Genomic DNA, 22,859 nt, shown 5'->3' with positions numbered 1-22,859 from the left:
AGCCTTGTTGTACTCCTTTCTCAATTTTGAACCAGTCAGTTGTTTGATATAAGGTTCTTACTGTTGCTTTTTGACCCACATACAGATTTCTCAGGAGACAGGTAAGATATTCTGGTATTCCATCTCTTGAAGAATTTCCCACAGTTTGTTATGATCCACACAGTCAAAGGCTTTAGTGTACAATTCATATGGAACCACAGAAGACGCAGAATAACCAAAGCAATCTTGAGAGAAAAGAACAAATTTGGAGCTGTCACCCTCCCACTCATCGAACTATACTACAAAGCTACAGTAATCAAAACAGCATGGTACTGGTACAGAAACCAGACACAGAGATTAATGAACAGAATAAAGAGCCCAGAAGTAAATTCACACACCTGTGGTCAATTAATCTACAACAAAGGGGGCAAGAATACACAATGGAGAGAAGGCGGTCTCTTCAACATGTGGTTCTGGGAAAGCTGGACAGCCACATGTGAAACAGAGATTAGAACATTTTCTTCCAACATTAAAAAAAAATCAAAATGAATTAATGACTTAAATGTAAGACCTGAAACCATAAAACTTCTAGAAGAGAACATAGGCAGAATACTTATGATGTAAATTGTAGCAATATTTTTTGCATCTGTCTCCTAAGGCCAAAAAAAAAAAAAAAAAGCAAAAATAAATAGAACCTAATTAAACTTCAAAGCTTTTGCACAGTAAAGGAAACCATTGGCAAGACAATAAGCTTATAGAATGGGAGAAACTACCTGCAAATGATATGACTGATGTGGGATTAATATCTAAAATATACAAGTAGCTCATATAACTCAGTGTCAAAAAAAAGATAAACAGCCCGTTCAAAAAAATGAATGAAGACCTGAATAGACATTTTTCCAAAAAAGAAATATAGATGGTTAATAGACACATGAAAAGATGCTCAACACCACTAATTGTTAGAGAAATGCAAATTAAAATAGCAGTAAGATATCACCTCATATCTGTCAGGGTGGCCATCATCAAAAAGTCTGCAAATAACAGGTTTTCCCTGGTAGCTTAGTGGTTAGGAGTCTGCCTGCCAGTGCAGGAGATACAGGTTCAGCACAAAGACCCAGTACAGCCATGAGTAAATTAATATTTTTTTTAAAAAAGTCTACAAATAACAAATGTTGGAGAGGATGTGGAGAAAAGGGAACCCTTACACTCTGTTGGTGGGAATGTAAATTGGTGCAGCCACTTACATTAGAGGCATTACATTACAAACAGTACAGAGGTTCCTGAAAAAAAAAGAAAAATGAAAAACTACAAATAGATTTAACAGTGGATTCATTCGTGGATATATATACAGCGAAAAAAAATAAGAGTAATTTGAAAAGGTACATGCACCCCAGTGTTCATAGCAGCACTGTTTGTTTAGAATAGCCGTGATTTGGAAGCAATCCAGCTTCCTTGGTGGCTCAGCTGGTAAAGAATCCTCCTGCAATGCAGAAGACCTGGGTTCGAACCCCGGGTTGGAAAGATCCCCTGGAGAGGGGAATGGCTACCCACTCCAGTATTCTGGCCTGGAGAATTCCATAGACTACATAGTCCATGGGATCGCAAAGAGTCAGACACGACTGAGTGACTTTCACTTTCACTTTAGAGTGTCCATCAGTAGACAATTGGATAAAGAAAAAGGGGTGTATGAATATGAGTGGAATACTACTTTGTCATAGTAAAATAATGAAAGTTAGCCATATGTAGGAACAAGAGGCCATTATGCTTAGTGAAATAAGTCAAGACAGGGAAAGACAAATGCTCTATGATACCAATGATATGTGGAATCTAAAATATAATAATAACAAATGTATGCAGCACAGTAGAAGGAGACTTACAGATATGAAAAACAAATTAGTGTTACCAGAGGGGAGGGGAAAGGGAGGAGTGTCAAATTAGGGTTATGAGATTAAGAGATACAAGCCACTGTATATTAAAAAATAGATAAACAACAAGGGTATATGGTATAGTATAGGGAATTATAACCATTATTGTGTAGTTACTGTTGATGGAGTGTTGTCTATAAAAATACTGAACCCCTAAAACTAATATAATGTTGTAAATCAGTGATACTTTAAAAAAAGTAACCATATCATTTTTAAATTCTGTTTTCTTAGAATTTGGAGATTTATTCTTGTACACATGTTCCAAATATAAAGTGAGTGACAGTTGGAGTTGTTTGATGGAGGCTTCATGTCACATCTCTCTTCATTTTGTTTCCCTGTGGATGGTCATATTCATGGAATTGGGCTTGCATTAGCAACCAGGTTTTCAGTTATCCTAGGGAGATAATTGAGTTATTACAAGCATTATCCTTTCCATTGTAGAATATTCTGGCATTGACAGTTGGTGAAACAAAGGTATGACCTACTAGTGGTGGTCAATTTAATTAGCAAATATATTCTATAGGAGAGAATTAAAGTTGCTTTAAATGTGCCATCTCAAAGTGCAGTAGTGTGAAACTTAAAAAAAAAAGAATACATGTTGAAAAATGTATAGAAGTAAATGAAGATAAAAAGACAAGTACTCATTGGCTCTCTTAGTCTGCAGTAACTCCCTTATTCCCCCAAGGCAGCCACTGCTGATAGTGTGGTTTATAGTTTTTGAGGCAGTTTTTTGGTGCACACACAAGTATGTAATTTTTTAAAACAGTTTTAAAACGTTTTTTTTAGTTTCTTTTTTTTTTTTCATACATCCTGAATACTTTCTCTTAATAGCACAAAAAGGTCTGTTACTGTGTTAAGTGCTGTGTAGTATTACATATTATGGGTCTGTTTAATCATTAACATACCAAATGATTTCAAAATTGTTTTCATTTTTTTCTACTATGTGCAATGCTATTGTGACCATTCTTTTTGTATGTGTGAATTTGTGCAAGTGCTTTTGAGTAACAGATTCTTAGTGAATAGTAGAAATGCCAGAACAATTGGTATCAACATCTTGAGTTTTGTAATTACTGCCAAATTTCCCTTCAAAAATTACCAGTTTTACCATTAAGTTTTAATTAGAACTTGATGTTTTCATAACATGATTTAAATTTCTTCTAAAAAATTGTTGAAATATACAGTCATGCACACATGATCATCTGCATATGGGAAACATTTCGTTTTAGCAGAAGAGAAGCAATCTTTTGGGAGGCGTCACATCTCTGACCCAGCAGGTATATACGGTAGTACAGAAGCAGCCAAGTTACTTTTAGCTTGATACCCTTGATCCTTTCTGTTTTTACCTCCAAATCGTGCCTTCTCTCATACCCTATAGTCATCTCTGACACTACCCCGACTCTCATAATTGTCAGTAGCTTGTTATCAGCTGTGATCAGTTTCCTCACCATCCCTCTCTCCTTAATGGAGGAGAAGGGAACAACAGAGGATGAGATGGTTGGATGGCCTTGCCAACTCAATGGATATGAGTTTGAGAAAACTCTGGCAGATAGTGAAGGACAGGGAAGCCTGGTGTGCTACAGTCCATGGGTCGCAAATTGTCCAACAGAACTTAGCGACTGAACAAGAACAAGTTTCCCTGTTGGCTCAATGAGTTTATTATTCCCATCTCCCTCACTGCAGGTTTTTCACCCCTTGCACTATAAGAGTACTCAGAGTGTTTAAGAGCTTAGCAGTTAGACAACCTGCATTAGAGTTCTAGTCCCTTTGCTGTCCAGCACTTTTAGTGGAGGGAAGGAACTAATTTCCTCAGGGCTTAGTTTTCTTATTTGTGAAACAGTCTGTAAAGAGTGCCTATTTCAGAAGGTCAGGAGAGTTATAAAGGAGTAAAGTTGAGTTGCTATTATCCATCATTGTGATGTGGCAGTTGACGTGAGTCTTCAGCTGGCAGTGGTATCGTTGAGGAAAATATTTGTGAAGTTTAAAAAAAAAAAAACCTTTGAAAATAATCTGAACAAATCACTCTTGAACCTTGTAAACATAGTAGATCTCTTTTAATAAATCAGAAGAGTCAGGTTATGTAAAAATGAGACTTTCTGAGAACTTTGCATTTAATTATTTGTGTACTAAGTAATTGTTAATACATTAATACATCTGTTACTAGGTTATGGAAAATGACCTAACTCTTAAGCACTCTATGCTTATATTCTTCATTTTTTAATGAGCATTAGTGAATGTACAAGTGTTTTATTGCTCTTTATCCATATAAAAATACATGATTATTTCTGTACATGAATAAGTATGTCACTGGAACTTCTGAAGTAAATTAAATGATATTAAGTGATGAGTAATAAAGTCAGGTGAGAGGAAAAGAGTAGAGGAGCTATAAACCTTGACAGGCCTATTTGAGTTCCCTGAGCTATATCCTGATTACAGTGCTCCTTATTTATTTCTTTGGCATTTAGCTAAAGGGAAGGTGGCTTGTTGAGGCTGGCGCACGCCTGGAGTCCCTTTGTCATTATCTTCCAGGCTAAACAGGTTGTCCTCTCACAGTCCTGGAGAGGACACCATGCTGCATCATGGCAGCAGAATCACATGGACTGACCATTGAGACTAGGTGATGCAGGATCTGGCTGTCTCAGCCACCACAAAATTGTATATGGAAACGAAGACATTAGTTACTGCCTCGAAATGAGGATTTCAGTAAGAATAAAATTTAAAGGTTTTCTCAAGTGTGTGTTTATTCAGTACACATTATTACATTATTTTTCAGTGGTCTTCTAGTTCTCATCCCTGCTAAAGAAAGATCTTTTTCTTCTGAACCTGTATCACTGAAGTTTGCAGCGTTGCCTTTTCTCTCTCTGGGCCAATGTTTGATGTCAGGATTTTTGCCTTCAGCTTGTAAGACAGGTGTACCAGTGTCTTTGTAAGCCACAGACTTAATGTTTCCTATCTTTAATAGCAGGCACTAAAACTGTAGGAGATGGCATTCTTTTATAGGTCCTGCAAAAGAGGCTGAATTAATCACCTCTGCAGTGTAGACATCTGCTTCCTGCATTCTTCCTCTGTAGACTGAATTTGACAATTAAATTTTAACAACAATAAAAAAGCACTGCTACTTAAATATAAATGCTTAAAGCATTATTTGGACAACCGTGGTATTGAGGCAGTTAGGTCACAGTTAAGATGAAGATGTAAACTAAAACCTTTCACTTTTTGTTTGAATTTGTTTTCCAGCAGTTTTGAGAAAAGAGAAATAATTAAATTCCCCATTAGAATACAAGGCTGTGAATAATTCCACATACCAAATATAGCATGAGCCAGTTACTGAATATATCTTAATATCTCAGTTTAAAATTTGCAGTGTGATTTGGTGGTGTCCAGTGCTTGGAATTGACTGTTTTTGTGATAAGAGACAGACATCTTAGTCAATAGGTCTTACATTTATTATACTTTGGTGAGTACACTGGACTTGGTGAGTACTTTTCAATCCAAAGATCCAGAATGTGCCACCATGTTTAAGATTCCCTCCAAATACAGAATTGTTTCCCAGCCACACTTCCCATCTCCACAGCCCCTGCCATGTTATCTATGGCAAGGATTCTGGTTCAGTAGGTCTGAAGTGGTGCCTAAGCATCTACTTTTCACAGTGTGCTTCAGGAGTCTTGATACACTCCTGATCTTGAGAACTGCTGGGGTAAGAGTTTTGATACTGGAGTAAATCAAAACTAAAGCAGAACCAAATCAAGTAGCAGACAGGGCAGGCCAGAGACTTGTACAGTAGTCCTTCACGTTCATGAACTCTCCTTTGCTCTCCTCCTGTGGCATTATGTAACCAAGGTAGGAGAGTGAATCAAATTCATACACTTTGGCTGGGAGCAAGAGCCAATAAAACCGTTGCACTTTGTTTAACAGATAATTTCACTTTCCCTGAAGGCTTGAAACTTTGTAAAATTAAGCTTTAGTCATAAAATGCTCACAAAGATTAATTACACAGTTGTAAAAGTTACAGAGTTTATAATTATAAATATAAATAAGGATAAAAAATATGATAGTTTTAAAACACTTTAAAGGACCATTTAATTTATATACACAGATTCTGGTTCCTGCCCAGTGTGGTTTATATCTAATAGCAAATGTATAAATGCTTGAATTATGTTTCTCTTTGCCTGCCTTTCTCAAAGCTAAATTCTGAAAGGTTTGTCTTTGATTATAGACAGCCATTAGCAAGTAGAAATAAATCTTGCACATCTACATTTTATGCAGGGCTTAGTCAGTACTTTAATGCATATAATCATGACATTTAGGATTTAAGCGTTTGGACTTCAGCATTAAAGTTTAATAAATAAATTTCCTCTTTTGGGAGGGATGTTGTAAACATGAATTCCCTGGTATATAATGTAAAGTGTATGTGTCTTTTTTCCTAAAATGTTGAGTTATGTTTAGAGTAAATTTATGTTTTATTTATCAACTAATTACCTTTGTGTGCATTCTTATGACTAAATTGTTTTCTGCATAGTCACATGAGAAAATTTCTAATTTTTATTACTTAATTTTTTATTCCTACATAATAGAAGATTAGGGTTGAGGAAACAGAGGCCTATCTTTGTGCAGGTGTGTGTCTGTGTCATCTTTCTCTAGAATCAAAGAGGTGAGCTGGATTAGGGGTTGTGTATCCCTATGGGATACAGATATAACCCCAGTAGTTAATTAGCTCTTCACAATATTGTGTGTGCTTAAATTTTCCTGTAAAGGAGAAACATGCTAACAGATCCCAGTATTCTTCCTTAAATTTTTCTTTGATTTATGGTTGACAGCCACTGCCTTGATGCTTTCAGGGTTCAACCTGAGCTCCAAGGTTCTGGGATATATTCTTCAGCAGGGGAGAGAACTGGGAGACTGCATTTGGCAGTGTGGGCTGTGGACAGACAGGTCATAACCACTCTGAACCTGTGTTTCTCCATCTATAGAAAGGGGATCATGAGCTATACTCACCTCCAGGGGACATTGTGAGAAGAAAATGAAATATAATTCATGTGAGGATACTTGAGCAGTAGTTCGTCTTTGATAGGATTTCCTTCCTTGGTAGGAGTGGAATGTATTTATATCTTTCTACCTCCTTGTTTTCCCCCCATTCCTCCCAGTACTTGATAGTGGCTCTTGCCCAGCCTTTAAGTGTTGGCCTTCCGTATGGTTCCATCCTAGACAATTTTTTTACCCTGTACCGCGTCCCATAGTATATCTAGCTCCATACTTTAAATCCTTTCCCCTCTTCTTGGCTGAGTATCTCAGAGGTACTTCAAATTCACCACATCTAAAACTGAACTCATGGCCTTCCCTGGTGGTCCAGTGGTTAAGACTCAGTGCTTCCACTGCAGGGGGTGTAAGTTCTGTACCTGGTTGGGGAACTAAGATCCTGCATATCGAGAGGTGTGGCCAAGATATTAAAAATAATAATAATACAAAAATCCGTACTCATGATCCACACACTGCCCCTCCCTGAAACCTGATTCTGCTGCTCTGGTGGTCTGTGTATCAGGGAGTGAGTCATCCAGTGTGTTATCTAATTGTATAATCCAGAAAACTGTCTCTCTGAGTTCCCTGATCACTCATATCTCAGGTGTATCTTTCCACTGCAGTACATAAAGAATCTTCACATTCACTTTTATGGCTGCTTGAAAATCCCATGGATGGTGGAGCCTGGTGGGCTACAGTCCACGGGGTCGCAAAGAGTCGGACATGACTGAGCGACTCCACCACCACCACCAATACACCATGGTAGGACTGTTGAAATTGATGTGTATCAGAGCAGAACATCTTCTACTTTCTAGATTATTCTTTTCTTCTACTCTGCATGGCCTTGTTGTGAATTACCATTCATTACTTTAGGGAGAAAGAGTAAGCTCCTCACCGGTCAGTGTTCCCTGGCCCTGCTGTTCTCGAGTTGTCTTGTACTGCTCTTCTCCCTCATCCTCTCCTGTTGGGTTGCATGGACATGTATGTTTTGTTTCATCCACACACCGTGTTCCCTTCTGCCTGAGACCTCTGCGTAAGCCTTAGTCTCACATGTAGATTCAGTGCTTCCTTTTCCTGCCTTTAGTCATCTTCTAATCTGCTTAAGGCAGATCTCAGCTCCGTGTGCTTATTCTGCCAATCCAAGGCCAGGTCAGAGCTCTCTGATACAGTCTCCTGGCTCTTTGTCCTTTGCTATGAACCCAAGGCCAGGTCAGAGCTCTCTGATACAGTCTCCTGGCTCTTTGTCCTTTGCTATGAACAGTTCATTTATTCTTAAATGTTTATATGGGTGATTACATTGGTATTTGTTTCACACACTTAAAGCGGTGTTTCTATAATAGTAAATTGCAACCCATTATTCATTATGAAATCAGTTTTAAAAATTATGAGCTTTTAAAAAGTGAAATAGTACAGAAAATATCAGACCTTCTCACTTTTACAGTAAGGATATTTTTTGGTCATACTGTTGCTTCAGATTAATAAATAGATGTGATCATATAAGTGTCTAGATACACAGGTGTATTGGGTATGGTATTAATTATGTTTCTTATTGTGGCTCTTAGTCAAAAAAGTTTGAAAGCCATTGACTAGATGGTAAATTCTATGAGGACAGGAATTCTGTTTTGTACCCCATTCCATCCCTGAGTCTAGCAGAGGACTCTCAGTAAGTATGTTGGCTGAGTGGATGAACGCACACTTTCTCAGGGAGGTCTACAGACCTATTCTTGCTCCTAGCGACTATTGGAACCTGGTCCCAAGTGCGTGTTGGTGATTATTTCCTTGGCCAAATGAGTCTGTGTGAGATTATTAAAAGAAAAGAAGTGTGGAACCATATCTACAGAGTTTCTTTTAGGGCTTAATAAGCAGATGAAACACTATTAATGAGAGGTTTTAGATTTAGTTTTTGTATTACTTAATGAATCTTAGGCCTTTAATACCATTTTATTTTATTAATAAATATAAAACAGTTTTCACTTGCCTAAATATCCAGGTAATTTTAATTTCTAAGGTAGTCTGCAGACTGTTACATAGATGTTATCATTTGTGTTTACTTCAGCAATAAAATATTTATGCAGTTTGGCAAGGTGATACTACAACCTGGTTTAGTACAACAGCTGCACTGCCTGTTCCCGAGTGGCTTGATTTCCCTTTTTAATCTTTGGTTTTCTGCAGCTGAAGACCTATGTCAGCATGTAGTTTATACACAGCAAATAATGGTGAGAGCTTCTTGAATTAACAGAGTCAAGAGAAATACTCTGCTGAGTTTACTTGGTTTCATATTTTTTAATGTCTTTGAAAAACATCTTACTAACAAGCCGTACACAGCAGAGATTTATAAACACATATATTTACAATGAGACAATATTTACAATATTACAATATTTACATTTTTGTGAATTTTTTTATTCTTTAGAGAACCTGTAAACTCATCTCATGTACAGTCTCTGGTATTAAAAAAAGGAAACGTCTCAGTTCTTAAGTCAACACCTTTCAGCTTAGCACAGATCAGCAAAGTTCTGCATATAAAAGAATAATTTCACACTTATTTTCGGTCATACATTTGTATGTATATTAAGATTGGATTAAAAAGTATTTAGGCAAAAAGTGTAGAATCTTAATTCTTTTCAAGTTTATTGTCAGATCCTTTTAGCACAGAGTTTTTATCTAGCATATGTGTTATTTTTTCTTTCTATTTCTAGGTGCTCCTGACCCAACAGCAGGTGCTAGTATAGATGATGAAAACTGCTGGCACTTAGATGAAGAGCAGGTTCAAGAACAGGTTAAACTGTTCCTTTCCCAGGGCGGGTACCACGGATCAGGGAAGCAGCTTAATTTGCTCTTTGCAAAGGTATGACTTTTTATTTTTAAAGAAATATTCTAAATATATACATTTATAGAAAGTATATACTACCATGTATAGAATAAGATAAAGGCTTCTTTGTAAATTTTTTTTCTTTTTTTAAGAAATGGAAATTGCCTGGCAGTCCAGTGGTTAGGACTCCACACTTTTACTGCTGGGGCTCCAGTTCAGTCCCTGGGCAGGGGTGACCAAGATCCTGTCAGCTGAGTGGCATGGCCCAAGGGAAAAAAAATAAACAAAGTTATAATCAACCATTAGAGACTTCTGTGTTGTAATGCAAGCATTAATTTACTTAGATGTCTTTAGGTAAGATATGGGCCATTTTTGTCTTTTTTCAGTTCTTATACAATTTTGAAAAACTGTTCAATACTAAAAATAGCTTGATGTTAATTGAAATGCCATTTTTTCAGGTTTTTTTTTTAATTTTTCTGGTTATTTTTCCCAAGTAGAGCATAAATTTGAATATAGTCCTTAAGATATGCTTTGTATAATTAGTTTAATGTCAGTATTTTAAAATTAGTTTCAAGAACAGAAACTTTGGAGTCATAGAATCCTGGGTTTAAATCTCAGTTCTAAAATCTTGAGTGTGTATACCTTTGCAAGTTATTTAAGTCAGTTTCCTCATGTATAAATTTAGCTAAATAGTAGCATATCCCTTCAAGTTGTTGTGATTATGATGTTATATTATAATGGTGTCTTAACAGTAGTTGGGTCTTGGTAAATGTTAATTTTCATCACAAACATTTGATAGCCTAAGAGACAAAAGTTATCTTTAGTATAAGTTCATTGTGAACAGAAGCTGCATCTGTTGCTTTACACAGAACTTGAGTACCATGAACATAGTTCTAAATACTGGATAAAATGCTTTTTAAATAATGTTAAGGCAATGTCTTTTCATTGGGGGTGCAGCCATCATTATAGATAATGAATTCAGATTGGTTTTAAAGGAACAGGTAACTATGTTCATTGATACTTTTGTTACACAATTTCTCTCATATTCATAATAATTAAAACCTTTTGTGGGTAAGTTTAGTCACTCAATCATGTCCGACTCTTTGCAACTCCATGGACGATAGCCCACCAGACTCCTCTGTCCAATAGGATTTCCTAGGCAAGAATACTGGAGTGGATTGCCATTTCTCAGAAGAATTGAAGTAACTGTTATTGCTTATGGCCCAAAACTAGTGTATTCTGATTAATGAAAACCCTTTACATAAAGATTTAGCCCCGGATTTTCCTGGCAGTCCAGTGGTTTAAGACTCTGAGCTCCCACTTCAGTGAGCACAGGTTCCATCCCTGGTCAGGAAGCTAAGATCCCACATACCATGCAGTGCAGCCCTTAAAAAAGGTTTTATCTCATGTACCATATACAGATTGCCAGTTTTTCAAGAATTACAGTAGTGGCTCAAACAGTAAAACATCTGCCTGCAATTCAAGAGGCCCAGTTTAATTCCTGGGTCCGGAAGATCCCCTGGAGAAGGAAGTGGCTACTCACTCCAGTATTCTTGCCTGGAGAATCCCATGGACAGAGGAGCCTGGTGGGCTACAGTCCACAGGGTCGCAAAGAGTCAGACACGACTGAGTGACTTTCATTTTCCACTTTCAAGAATACATCTAACTCTAAAATTATTTCACATGACTTAATGAATCTTTGGTAATTCATAGCACTTCAAACTCTTGTAATGCGTCAGAGTCAACAGTCTGAAATTAATTACCTTTAGGCTATATAGATGTGCTTGAGTGTTGGTTAATAGTTCTCGGTTTATATGCTTAGTAGTAAAGCATTTATTTTCATTGCTGTTGCTAACTGAGTAGTAGGTTAGAAATTCATCAGGGAAATAAGTGCTAAATTAAATCTATAATGTGCAGAGGTGATATTAAAGGTTTGGTGTATTTAGACACACAGTAAGTATTTCTTAGATTCTCACGTCAGTAGAAAGTACACTGCGGCCTAGAGGAAACAATGTGAAAGGAATTAGATGGGCCTGCAATTGCTATTTTTATCTGTATGTATGATGTTCACATTGTTAAATGTTAAAGGAAGTAACAGCAACATCTAATTTTCAAAATGGCATAATTTCCAGAGTTAAGACAGATCCGGATTCTGATTCCAGTTGTTCCTCTTGTCCTTTGGACAAGTTACTTCACTTCTGAGGCATGGCTTTATAATTTGTAAAATGAGTATTATAATCTCCCCTACTTTTTATGGTTGTTGTAAAGATTAAGAGGCAAAGTATAAATGTAAGACTCTTTAGCAAGATGCCCAACAAGTGGCACCTCCATTTCTTCCTGCTTATTAGTACTTCTTAAGGTTACTGAAACAGCCCTCCTGGAAGCACCCTTGTGATTCAAGGTAGAAGTGCATTCGAGTTCTCTACGAGACTCAAACTCTGAAGCCCGTGGAGAGGCGGTTCCGTTACTTCTCAGGGTGCAGGCCTGAGGCAGAATAGATTGACCTAGAGGTTTAGGCTGCTTTATTAAAGATCTACTGTTTCCTCCTTCATTTGGCTTTCACATAGGAAGACTTTTGAATAAAAGGACTCTCCCCTCTCCTTCAGTACTGCCTGTGACCTCGCTCCACTGCCTTCCTGTACAGAGAACTGGCACTCAGCTTAGACTCCTAGTTGTTGAACACATAACATTTCACGCTTTAGGAATGGATGGATTCATTAGGATTTCCTGTAGAGCAACTTAGCCTTATGTTTCTTTCTTTGCTTTCTCATTTATTTGGGAGCTATAACAGAAGAATAATGGACAGAGCTTGATGTTCCAAAACAGAGAAGCAGAGTTAATTTATGAAGTCACTTATGATTCTGCTATAAGGATTGCTCATTTGGAGCAAAAGAGTTCTTGAACTTACACAGCCCTGAACATTTCCTCTTACCATTGCAAAAGCAGTCCCATCTGAATGAATAGAAGTATGTGTTGCTCTTTATGTTGAAATCCTTGTCTAGTGCAATTACTAGTTTACCTCAAAAAACGAAGGACTTGTATAGCTTGTGCTTGAATATGCTAAAAAAACCACTGAATCGTACAGTTTAAAGTGGTGAATTGTATGTATGTGAATAAAGTTAAAAAAAAAAAACAAAGGACAGATGCTATTACTATAAACATCATTAGATCAGTTTAGAAGATCTCTAAAGAGTTTTTGGTACAGTTCTTTAGACTCCATTACTCTGGTGGTATGTGCAGTCAGTTAGAGAGTTAAGAAGGTACCAAATGATTTGTCTTGTTTGTTTTGGTATTGTTGCTTTGCAGTCTGGCAAAAACATTTTTAGGGGGGAATTGGTAAGTTAGGCAATTTCTTTGTTCTTATGTGGATTCTAAAACACAATTTTAAAACTATTAATGGTCATTCTTTGATTAAATTGCCATTGAGGACAGAGGCTTGTTGTTTTTTTTTTTTTTTAATTAATTAATTTATTTTTTTTTATTTTTTTATTTTTTTTCAGAGGCTTGTTTTTAACAACTGTTGTTTGCTTAAAAAGGGTGGTGTTAAAAGAATCCACCACCACCACCAACACCACCCCTGTAACTTCACTCCCCAAAGAAGTAAAGTGTTCTGTCTCTGTATTACTGTTCATTTTTTAACATTTTTCTGAAGGTGTTTTTTTCCTCCCACTAGGTGCGGGAGATGTTGAAGATGAGGGACTCAAATGGGGCCCGAATGTTGACTTTGATAACAGAGCAATTCATGGCTGACCCTCGTCTGTCACTTTGGAGGCAACAAGGCACTGCAATGACTGACAAATATAGGCAGCTCTGGGATGAGTTGGGTAAGTATAAATCTTCTGATGAATTGCCATTGAGTTATGTGCAGCTGAAGACTGGGATAGAAAGTGTAAAAAGCATGGTCAGAATATTGCAGAAGAGAGAGCTGCTTTTCTATGAACCTGTCGCCATTGTATACGGGCTAGGACAGGGAGAATGAAGCATTTCTAGGAGTCAATCTTGGCAGCGTTTGGGGGGAATTGTCTGATGTCAAGGAAAGCAAGCACAGGTCTGCTTTTAAGTATTTTGGTGGGGGGGAATGTGTATTTCCAGATAGTTATTTGGTACAATAGAATTGATTATTTGTTTCCAGACTACTATTGTAATCAGTTCAGCTGGAATTTGGCTGTTTTCCCCTTTTACCTACATTAAAGTTATTGAAAGTAATTTGAGTCGTCATTTTTTAAAATTATTCTCAACTTAGATGAACTACTGATTGTCAGAATGGAAAAGTCACAGCAAACTCTATAATTTTTATTGCTTTCCAAATCCATGGTGGTAAAGATGTAAATACAGCAGGTGGTTGAAAAAAATAAGAAATCCACTACTTGTGTTTACTGAGAAATTTGCAGAAGTGACTCTTGTTACTCAGTACTCATTGCTAGAGAAATTAATAATTAATTTGTTATCTTGTCTGTTAAGAAGTCTGTATGTGACAAATGGAATTTTTGGCAAATATTTTGTCAGTGCCTATTTTAATTTTATGTTCTGGATATTTATTAGAAGGTTTGGCTTCCCTTGTGGCTCAGCTGGTAAAGAATCCGCCTGCAATGCGGGAGACTTGGGTTTGATCCCTGGGTTGGGAAGATCCCCTGGAGAAGGGAAAGGCTACCCATTCCAGTGTTCTGGCCTAGAGAATTCCACTAACTCCATAGTCCATGGGGTCACAAAGAGTCGGACACGACTGAGCGACTTTCACTTTAACTTTCTAGTTTCAGTGAAATAGAATAGTAGAAGTCTTCATACCTTCACCTTCTGTCTTCCTCTTGGCTATTGATGGGCCACATCATGCTATTTGATCCCATGCCCAGATCAAGAAAGACTGTTGTCTGTGAAGATACCAGTTATAATGCTTGGAAGGGACCTTTAAGATGAACTGCTTACAGATAAGGAAACTAAAGTCTGAGGAGGTTAAGAAACTTCCACAAAATGACATAGTGTGACCCTTTAAAGTTATACAGCAAGATGGTAAAGAATTGGACATCATAGTTTCCTTTTTCCCATTAATAGGATGTATGTTCAGGAACTGGTTTGTGGATGACAGCTCTTGTTTGTTTTTTAACATGTGTCTGCTATTTCCCAATGTTAAGATACTTGTTGACCTTCTCCTGAAGTATTTTTTATTAAGTATCTTGTAATAATTTAATCTTAGTACTTTCCTTGGGTCACCGGAAGTAACGTCAGTGGCCTTTCTCTCAGTCAAAATTTAAATCAGTCTGTAGCTCGAGTGGATCCTTTCAGTGGCCTGGCAGGAAATGTTTGGGAGCTCAGTGTGGTACTTGGAGAACACAAGTGTGTGGGGAATACGTGTAAATCTATGGCTGATTCATATCAATGTATGACAAAACCCACTGAAATGTTGTGAAGTAATAAGCCTCCAACTAATAAAAAAAAAAGAAAAAAAATTTTTATAAAATACTGAGTGATTTATAAGTAAAGACTCCTCAATTTTGTAACTCTACAGTAAGTGTTGAATTGACTAGTTGGTTTATGGCAGTAAAAAGGATTAACATTAAAAAAATAACTATAATGAAGGTAATCATTTCAGGAAAAATTATTGGATTATTAGATGAATAAAATTTAAAGAGCTTTGGTACTTAAAGAAGCTTAAAATTACAGATAACTAATTAGAAAGAATATATCAACTAAATATTTTGGTTACCAAAAAATAGTACAAGTGATACAGTTAAATAAAAATTTCAGTGTTTACATTTAATCCATTAGTTGTAGTTCACTTTTGCAAGTTAGCCTTGAAAATTATGTACTTCAACCCCCAATCAAAAGTATTAATTCTCATTAGGCAGAAGTTTTCACTAGCTGATTCTTGTTACACACTCTCATGGACTACCTTTCTAATTATGGACCAGGCTTTATACAGGTTCTTTGATTTCAGTCCAAGATGAAGAATACATATTCTTGGCCTGTGTTTTCTTTTTTTCACAGATCAAGCCTCCCCCCCCTCCCACCGCTCCCCCCGCCATCCAGTCATTACTAGACAGCTATAAATTCTCCTGTATACTGCGATGGTGAGCACAGGTCACTTGCCATTTTAATGAGGTCTAAGTTCTGTGGAGAATCTCACGTGGGCGTGACAGTAGCTCTCACATCTTCATTCACCAAAAAAATTAACTAAAAGTTGCTTCTGGACTACAAAAGAAAAGGATTTTGCTTCTTAAGAAAATGGGGGAATTTGACTTTGTGCCCCTGCACAGGGCTCACATTGCTTCAAGGCTCTGCTTTGGAATTAAATGCTGAGCACTGCCAGATGCCAGACATTGAGAAGAGGCTGAGTTTTGTCGGCAAATGGGATCTGCAAGTTAATTGGTGTTTTCTGCAGGCTTCTGGCTGTGAAATGAAATTGGAAGCCCTTTAGCCACATGGATAATACAGGACCTGAATACAAATGTCACATGTCACCATCAGGACCCACTGTGAGACAATAGTGTTCCCACTCCAACACTGCACCATTACAGATCATTTAAATATGGGGATTACATTTAAACTAAAAGCCCCATTTGCCTTTTACTGCAATTTAAATGTCCTCTTAGCAAAAGCTAAGTGACAAATTAAATGAAAAAAGTGCCCACATTTTTAAAGCTGTAATGCAAAACAACCTTTTATTGCTTCTCATGTGCCACGAATGAATCATTATACTTGTCAACCCTAAACCAAGCCATAATTGGAGCAGCTACTGTTATCAAAGTAGGGCCGCTCTGTGACAGCTTAATAAAGCTGAAACTGTTAAATTAAATCTCAGATGCTTAACTCCTTAGCACCGGTGGATTCGATGGGTCCATTTCTGGCAATGGCCAATACACCAGGAGAAAAAAAATTCCTGGCATGAACGCCTTAATCTGATGAAAGTGTACAAGTAAGAGTATCTCAGCCAAGTAACTGCTTCTTGGCAGAGAGATTCAGAGGCATCAGATTGTCAGCCAGATTACAAAATTCTATTTTTCTTTCATAAGATCAGATACCCCCCCTCCCCAAGATTTACAGTTTTTTGAGTATATGTGATTTATTATAGTGCAAGTGCTGATGTTTCAAAGTTAGTTTTAAAAAATAACCTATTCATTTAGTTCTTTCTTTCATTCAGATAAATACATGCAATCTTATTTGACGTAGCAACAGGCCCAATTTCTTTCCCCCATTCTCTGGCTAACAAAGGGATGATTATGCTCAGTTCTTTTCTAAAATAAATGCCTATGATATTCATTTGGTCTGAGTTAATTTTTCTGATTTATGCCGTGATTTTCATAATGTAGTATAAAATAGATTCAGATGCATACTATTAAGATTCTGTGAGTCAGTTCTTCCTATATTAATTTTACTTTTCTCTACTTGATGTTTTCTCAGACATATGATAGTCTTCTCACGATGAGTGTTGTATCATGATCAGCTGTGAGAACATGTATATATTAAAATCTTGAGACAGAAAGCCCAGTGCCGTGGGAGAAGCTTCATGTTTGGTAGACACGACACATGTATGGTAGAGCTATAGAACATACACATTTTCAATTGTGTCCTTTACTCCAGGCAGATTTTCTGGAAAGCAGATCACAGAAATAACCCTTGGATTTCAAGGAACAGCCCAATGCCGATTGGTGGTGAGCACACCTACTGTTAGCCCTAATGGCTGACTGTTCAGCACACTTAATTATTGTGGGGGTCTTTAGGGACGAGGGAATATATTGTAACCTCTCATCTGTGTTGATGGGTCTGCTGCCTTAAATGTTTTCTTAGGCGCAAGTGTTATTTTGCTTCATAAAACTGTAGGTTGTGGCTGCCAGTCTATTAAAACTTAATTAAAATGGATATCATTAGAGGAAACAGTTAAATAAGATTTAATTACAGTTTTATCGCAGGGAAGAATCCTTAAATTTTCATTTTCATAATATGTCTTATGTAATACTTTTCCTCCAGATTTTAAACACTTTTCCTCTGAGCTGAGTCATCTGTTTTGCTCTCTAGCATGTAACCTTGTTTCTTAGGGAGAGGCTGGGCTGCCATCCCAGGGGTCTTACTGCTCTGAGCTGTGGTCACTCGGTTCATAAGAGCACGTGGTATCTCTGAGTTTTCTTCAAAGCTTTTGATACAGACAGTTAACTGTGTGTGAGTAGAAATAGCCACAGTTAGATTTTTTAGTTTGCATTTCCTTGTATACTGTTACTATACTGTTCCTGTGTTTGATACAGACAGTTAACTGTGTGTGAGTAGAAATAGCCACAGTTAGATTTTTTAGTTTGCATCTCCTTGTATACTGTTACTATACTGTTCCTGTGTTTGATACAGACAGTTCGACCCCAAGGACTATAGCCTACCAAGCTCCTTACCACTGCACCACCTGTGAAGCCCCATACTGTTATTGAGCAGAGGTTACAATAATATTCCTTGGTAGGGTGCTGGATAGATTGAGTGGGTATAAAGATTCAGCAGACTTTGAAGTCAGGATAAATCTACATTGAGTAGTAGGGAACTTAGCCCACCCATTGGGACCACATATATTGCAAAATACTAAATACTGCCTACTCCATGGGGCTCCCTAGGTGAAACTAGTAGTAAAGAACCCGCCTGCCAATGCAGGAGATGTAAGAGATATGGGTTCGATCCCTGGGTGGGGAAGATCCCTTGGAGGAGGGCATGACAACCCACTCCAGTATTCTTGCTTGGAGAATCCCATGGACAGAGGAGCGTGGTGGGCTACAGTCCACGGGGTCACAAAGAGTCAAATACGACTGAAGCAGCTTAGCATGCACCACATGAACCTACTCCATGGACCTAGAACCCTGTCCAGGCTATCATCCCAGATATAAATAGTCACTTCTGTCAGCCTCTTCTGCACCTACCCACATTATTCTTGAATAAAGAAGAAAACATATGCTTTAGTCACATATTCAAAATGGTTCTTTAAGTAACCGGAGGGCCTTGTGCAGAGCCAGAAGTAAGATTCTAAAGGTTTAGCTTTGAAGGTAATTGTGGAGAAATTTTATGCCATCTTATGTCTCCAGAAGCAAAAGTCTTAGTAATTCCCCCACTGTTTTGAGCCCCATACTTGGTTTTTATGGTAAAGGCAAACTCAGGCTTTCCACATTTTAAAGTTGATTGAAAGAAAGTGAAAGTCTTTGAGTTGTGTCCGACTCTTTGCAACCCTTTCCCTTCTCCAGGGGTTCTTCCCAATCCAGGGATTGAACCCAGGTCTCCGGCATTGCAGGCAGATTCTTTATCAGCTGAGCCACCAGGAAAGCAGTGGCTAGTAAATAGGCTAAGGAGTAACTGCTTCTCATTGAAAACTGGAAAGCATTCCAGGATAGCTTGCCATATAAGTTGATACGCTTTTGCTAGTGCTGTGGAGAAAACGGCAATTCCCAGAGTCCCTGTGCAGCAAAAAGATGTCAGTACAGACTTGGAAACTTCCATGTAGCTGTAAGTATAGTATGTAATCCTAATGAACCACATATCAGGGATTGCTCGTCACCTACCAGTTTGTCTTCCTGGGCACAGGAGAATATAATTTTATCACCTAACACCATTTTGATGCCTTCCTGTTAACCCTTCTTTCCAGAGTCTTTTATGTTTCCTGATCAGAAAGAACAGATGTATTAAGTATTTGATTTTACTGCTGACGATGATACTGGGAGTATAGAGGGAGTAGAGATGCAACCACTGGGAGACTTGAGAAATTAGAATAGGCTTGAATAAACTGTAGAGCACTTTTTATAGAGTAATTTATTCACATATTAGTAAATAAATAGACTGAACTTAGCATGGTTTTACAGGATGTTCATGGATGAGAGTTATAGGAAAGAAGCAGTTCTTCCCTGGTGGCTCAGATGGTAAAGAATCTGCCTGCAATGCAGGAGACCCAGGTTCGATCCCTGGGTTTGTAAGATCCCCTGGAGGAGGGCATGGCAACCCACTCCATTATTGCCTGGAGAATCCCATGGACAGAGAAGCCTGGTGGGCTACAGTCCTTGGGGTTGCTGAGTCGGGCACGACTGAGCGACTGACACTTTAACTTTCAACGAGAGTACTACAGAAAAAAGGAATACCATGAGCAAAGAAAGGAGAACTCAGGGGGGGATCTCATTATCCAAAACGTTGTCTTTAAGATTTTCAGTCCAGCCTTGTTGACCTTCACTGTTGCTTAAATTCAAGGGGTGGAGGAGGAGGAGGAGAGAGTAGACATTACAGGATCCATTTTTGCTTTTTTTCCCCATTGTGGTCCAGCTACTAAATTCAACACAGATGCCAGCACTTATTTATCGGGCACTATGCTAAGCACATAATGCATACATTATTTTATTTAATTCTTAAAACAGCCCTGTGAGATAGGGACAGTTACTGGAAGTGAAAGTCACTCAGTTGTTCCTGACTCTTTGTGACCCCATGAACTATACAGTCCATGCAATTTTCCAGGCCAGAATACTGGAGTGGGTAGCCATTCCATCCTCCAGGGATCTTCCCGACCCAGGGATCGAAACCAGGTCTCCTGCATTGCGGGCAGGTTCTTTACCAGCTGAGCCACCAGGGAAGCCCAAGAATACTGGAGTGGGTAACCTATCCCTTCTCTAGCAGATCTTCCCGACTCAGTAATTGAAACAGTGTCTCTTGCATTGCAGGCAGATTCTTTACCAGATGAGCTACCAGGGAAACCCAGGGACAGTTATTAGCCCCAATTTTATAGCCAAGAAAACTGAGCTATAAGAAGACTAGATAACTTGCCTAAGGTCACAACAGCAAATCAAACAGGAATTTGATCCTAGGTGTCAGTGACTTAAAAGACTTAACCCCTAAACTACACACCATCCTCAGCTTATTTTAAAAGACCAATATTCCTCTCTGCCTGGCAGTCTCTCTGCTCAGAGGAGAATAGGGGCAAAGTGAAGCTTACCTCGATGGCAGGAAATGCTTTGAAAGCTGCCTGGCCTGGTCTGCCCACCCATGGCCCCACAGTCCTGATTGCAGTTGTCAGCAGATCTTACCTAGTCTAGTTACCCACCTGTGTTCACAGAGGCTCCCTAAGTTCAAACTCTGGAAAAAAAAAACCGCGTTAATGCAGAATAGCCAAATACATGCTGTTGATTGAGAACTGTGGTATATAACAAGCATACCGACAGGGCGGCCTGGCATGCTGCGGTCCACGGGGTTGCAAGGAGTTGAAGGTAACTTAGTGACTGAGCAACAGCAGCAGCAGCCGTACAGAAACTGCTTGCTGCAGATGGGGTGCATGGAGCTTTGCTGTCCTTTTCCAGTCCCTCTTGCTGTGGAGCCAGTGAAAACCCTTAGGTCACTGTCCCTGTCCTGGCCTGTCCTTACCTCATGTGGTCCACAGACTTTGCAGACCCTCCTGCACATGGGCCGGGCTGTCCTGCTCTGAAACGGGGTTTGTGCTCCTGTCTCAGCCTCTGTTTTTCCCCTCATTATTCAGAGCTCCCTCTAAATACAGAGGCTTTGTCCATTGTATTGCTCAGGAGGCTTTGCTTCCCTCCAGCACTGTTCTCAGAATGTCTGTCTGCTGCTGAGTCCTCATTACTGGGGCCTGGTTTCTTTCTCTGTTGTGTGGTTCTCCTGCTTTCTGTCCCTTAAAACTGAGACCTCTGTGTTCTCGGGTCAGAGGCCTCTGGGTTCTGTTCTGCTGTGGGGACAGGAAAAGGGGTTTATTCTCTGCTGCTTTAAGTAGGCAGAGTAATTTCTAGTTTGGGTCAGAAGTTAACCCAAAAAGAGAATGCATATTTCTATACAGTGGGCAAATCTCTGATAAGTAACTCCTGTGTAATACTATCAACCATCCTTCTATTGATGGCAGCTGCTGGGGCTTAATTATCCATTCAGTACCCTGTATGAGAAAGAGTAAAAATAAAGAGAAAAATGTAAAAGTATATACTAATAGAAAATAGTAGATCCTCGGGATTAAAAGAGGTCTTTACAGATTACTTGATTCTATTTAACCGGTTAGAAACTATTAATGATACTCATTGTCTAAATTATTTAGGTGTACAGTTGGATGATTTTAACAACACTTAGGGATCACCCCTTTGTGTATTTTTGTAAAACTCTTCTAAATGTAGACTGCAGAGATTTTGCTCGGAGTTAGATATAGTACACATTTGTTGTTCAGTCCCCCAGTCTTGTCTGACTCTTTGCGAACCCATGGACTGCAGCACACTAGGCTTCCCTGTCCTTCACTGTCTCTCAGAGTTTGCTCAAACTCAAGTCCACGGAGTCGATGATGCCACCCAACTATCTCATCCTCTGTCGTCCCCTTCTTCTCCTGCCCTTAATCTTTCCCAGCATCGGGGTCTCTTCCAATGAGTTGGCTTTTCACATCAGGTGGCCAAAGTGTTGGAACTTCAGCTTTAGCATTCGTCCTTCCAGTGAATATTCAGGGTTAATTTCCTGTAAGGTTGACTGGTTTGATCTCCTTACTGTCCAAGGAACTGTCAAGAGTCTTCTCCAACATCACAATTAGAAAGCATCAATTCTTTGGCATTCAGCCTTCTTCATGGGTCAGCTCTCACATTTGTACATGACTATTGGAAAAACCATAGCTTTGACTAGCGGACCTTTGTTGGCAAAATGTCTGTGCTTTTTAATATGCTGTCTATGTTTGTCCTAGCTTTTCTTCCAAGGGGCAAGCATCTTTTAATTTCATGGCTGCAGTCACTGTCCACAGTGAATTTGGAACCCAAGAAAATGAAGTCTCCCACTGTTTACATTTTAGTATTCTATGTTGTACATGTAGTGTGCTAGTAGCATTGTTGGGACCAAGAGTAAGTTCCGGTTACATTCATTTAGGCTGTCTTTCCATTTGTAACGTGAGTCCACTGATAGTAGATTTTTTTTCTCTCATTCGTGGCTAGTAGGAATGTCAGAGCATTGGTATAATGTGTCCTCTTCTTCCTCAAAACAATTTCAGAAAAATTCTCTCCTTCCTTTTGTCACTCCCTAAAAGTTAGTACTGTGTTTTTCCTCAGGAAACTGCCGCTAAGGGGAAATCTGACTGGGGGAGTCTCCTTGCTAGAACGTGGACCTCTAGAGAGTACCATCCTATAGAACATAGGAGGAGTGAGGGAGTGAAAACCAAGAAAAAC

At 38.6% G+C, this 22,859-nt stretch overlaps 1 protein-coding gene across 2 annotated transcripts in view; it reads left to right on the top strand.

Moving 5' to 3' along the window:
* The window catches only part of ZSWIM6 (zinc finger SWIM-type containing 6), a 211,403-nt gene that overhangs the window by 135,283 nt on the left and 53,261 nt on the right, over positions 1-22,859 (top strand). For both annotated transcript variants that reach the window (XM_043887580.1, XM_043887581.1), the window contains exons 3-4: positions 9,617-9,765; positions 13,403-13,553. In XM_043887580.1, the coding sequence (XP_043743515.1) occupies positions 9,617-9,765; positions 13,403-13,553 (300 nt within the window). The remainder of the gene's footprint in view (positions 1-9,616; positions 9,766-13,402; positions 13,554-22,859) is intronic.

Source organism: Cervus elaphus, chromosome 25 (assembly GCF_910594005.1).
Source record: "Cervus elaphus chromosome 25, mCerEla1.1, whole genome shotgun sequence".
Taxonomy (NCBI): Eukaryota; Metazoa; Chordata; class Mammalia; order Artiodactyla; family Cervidae; genus Cervus; species Cervus elaphus.
This window is presented reverse-complemented; position numbering and strand designations above follow the sequence as displayed.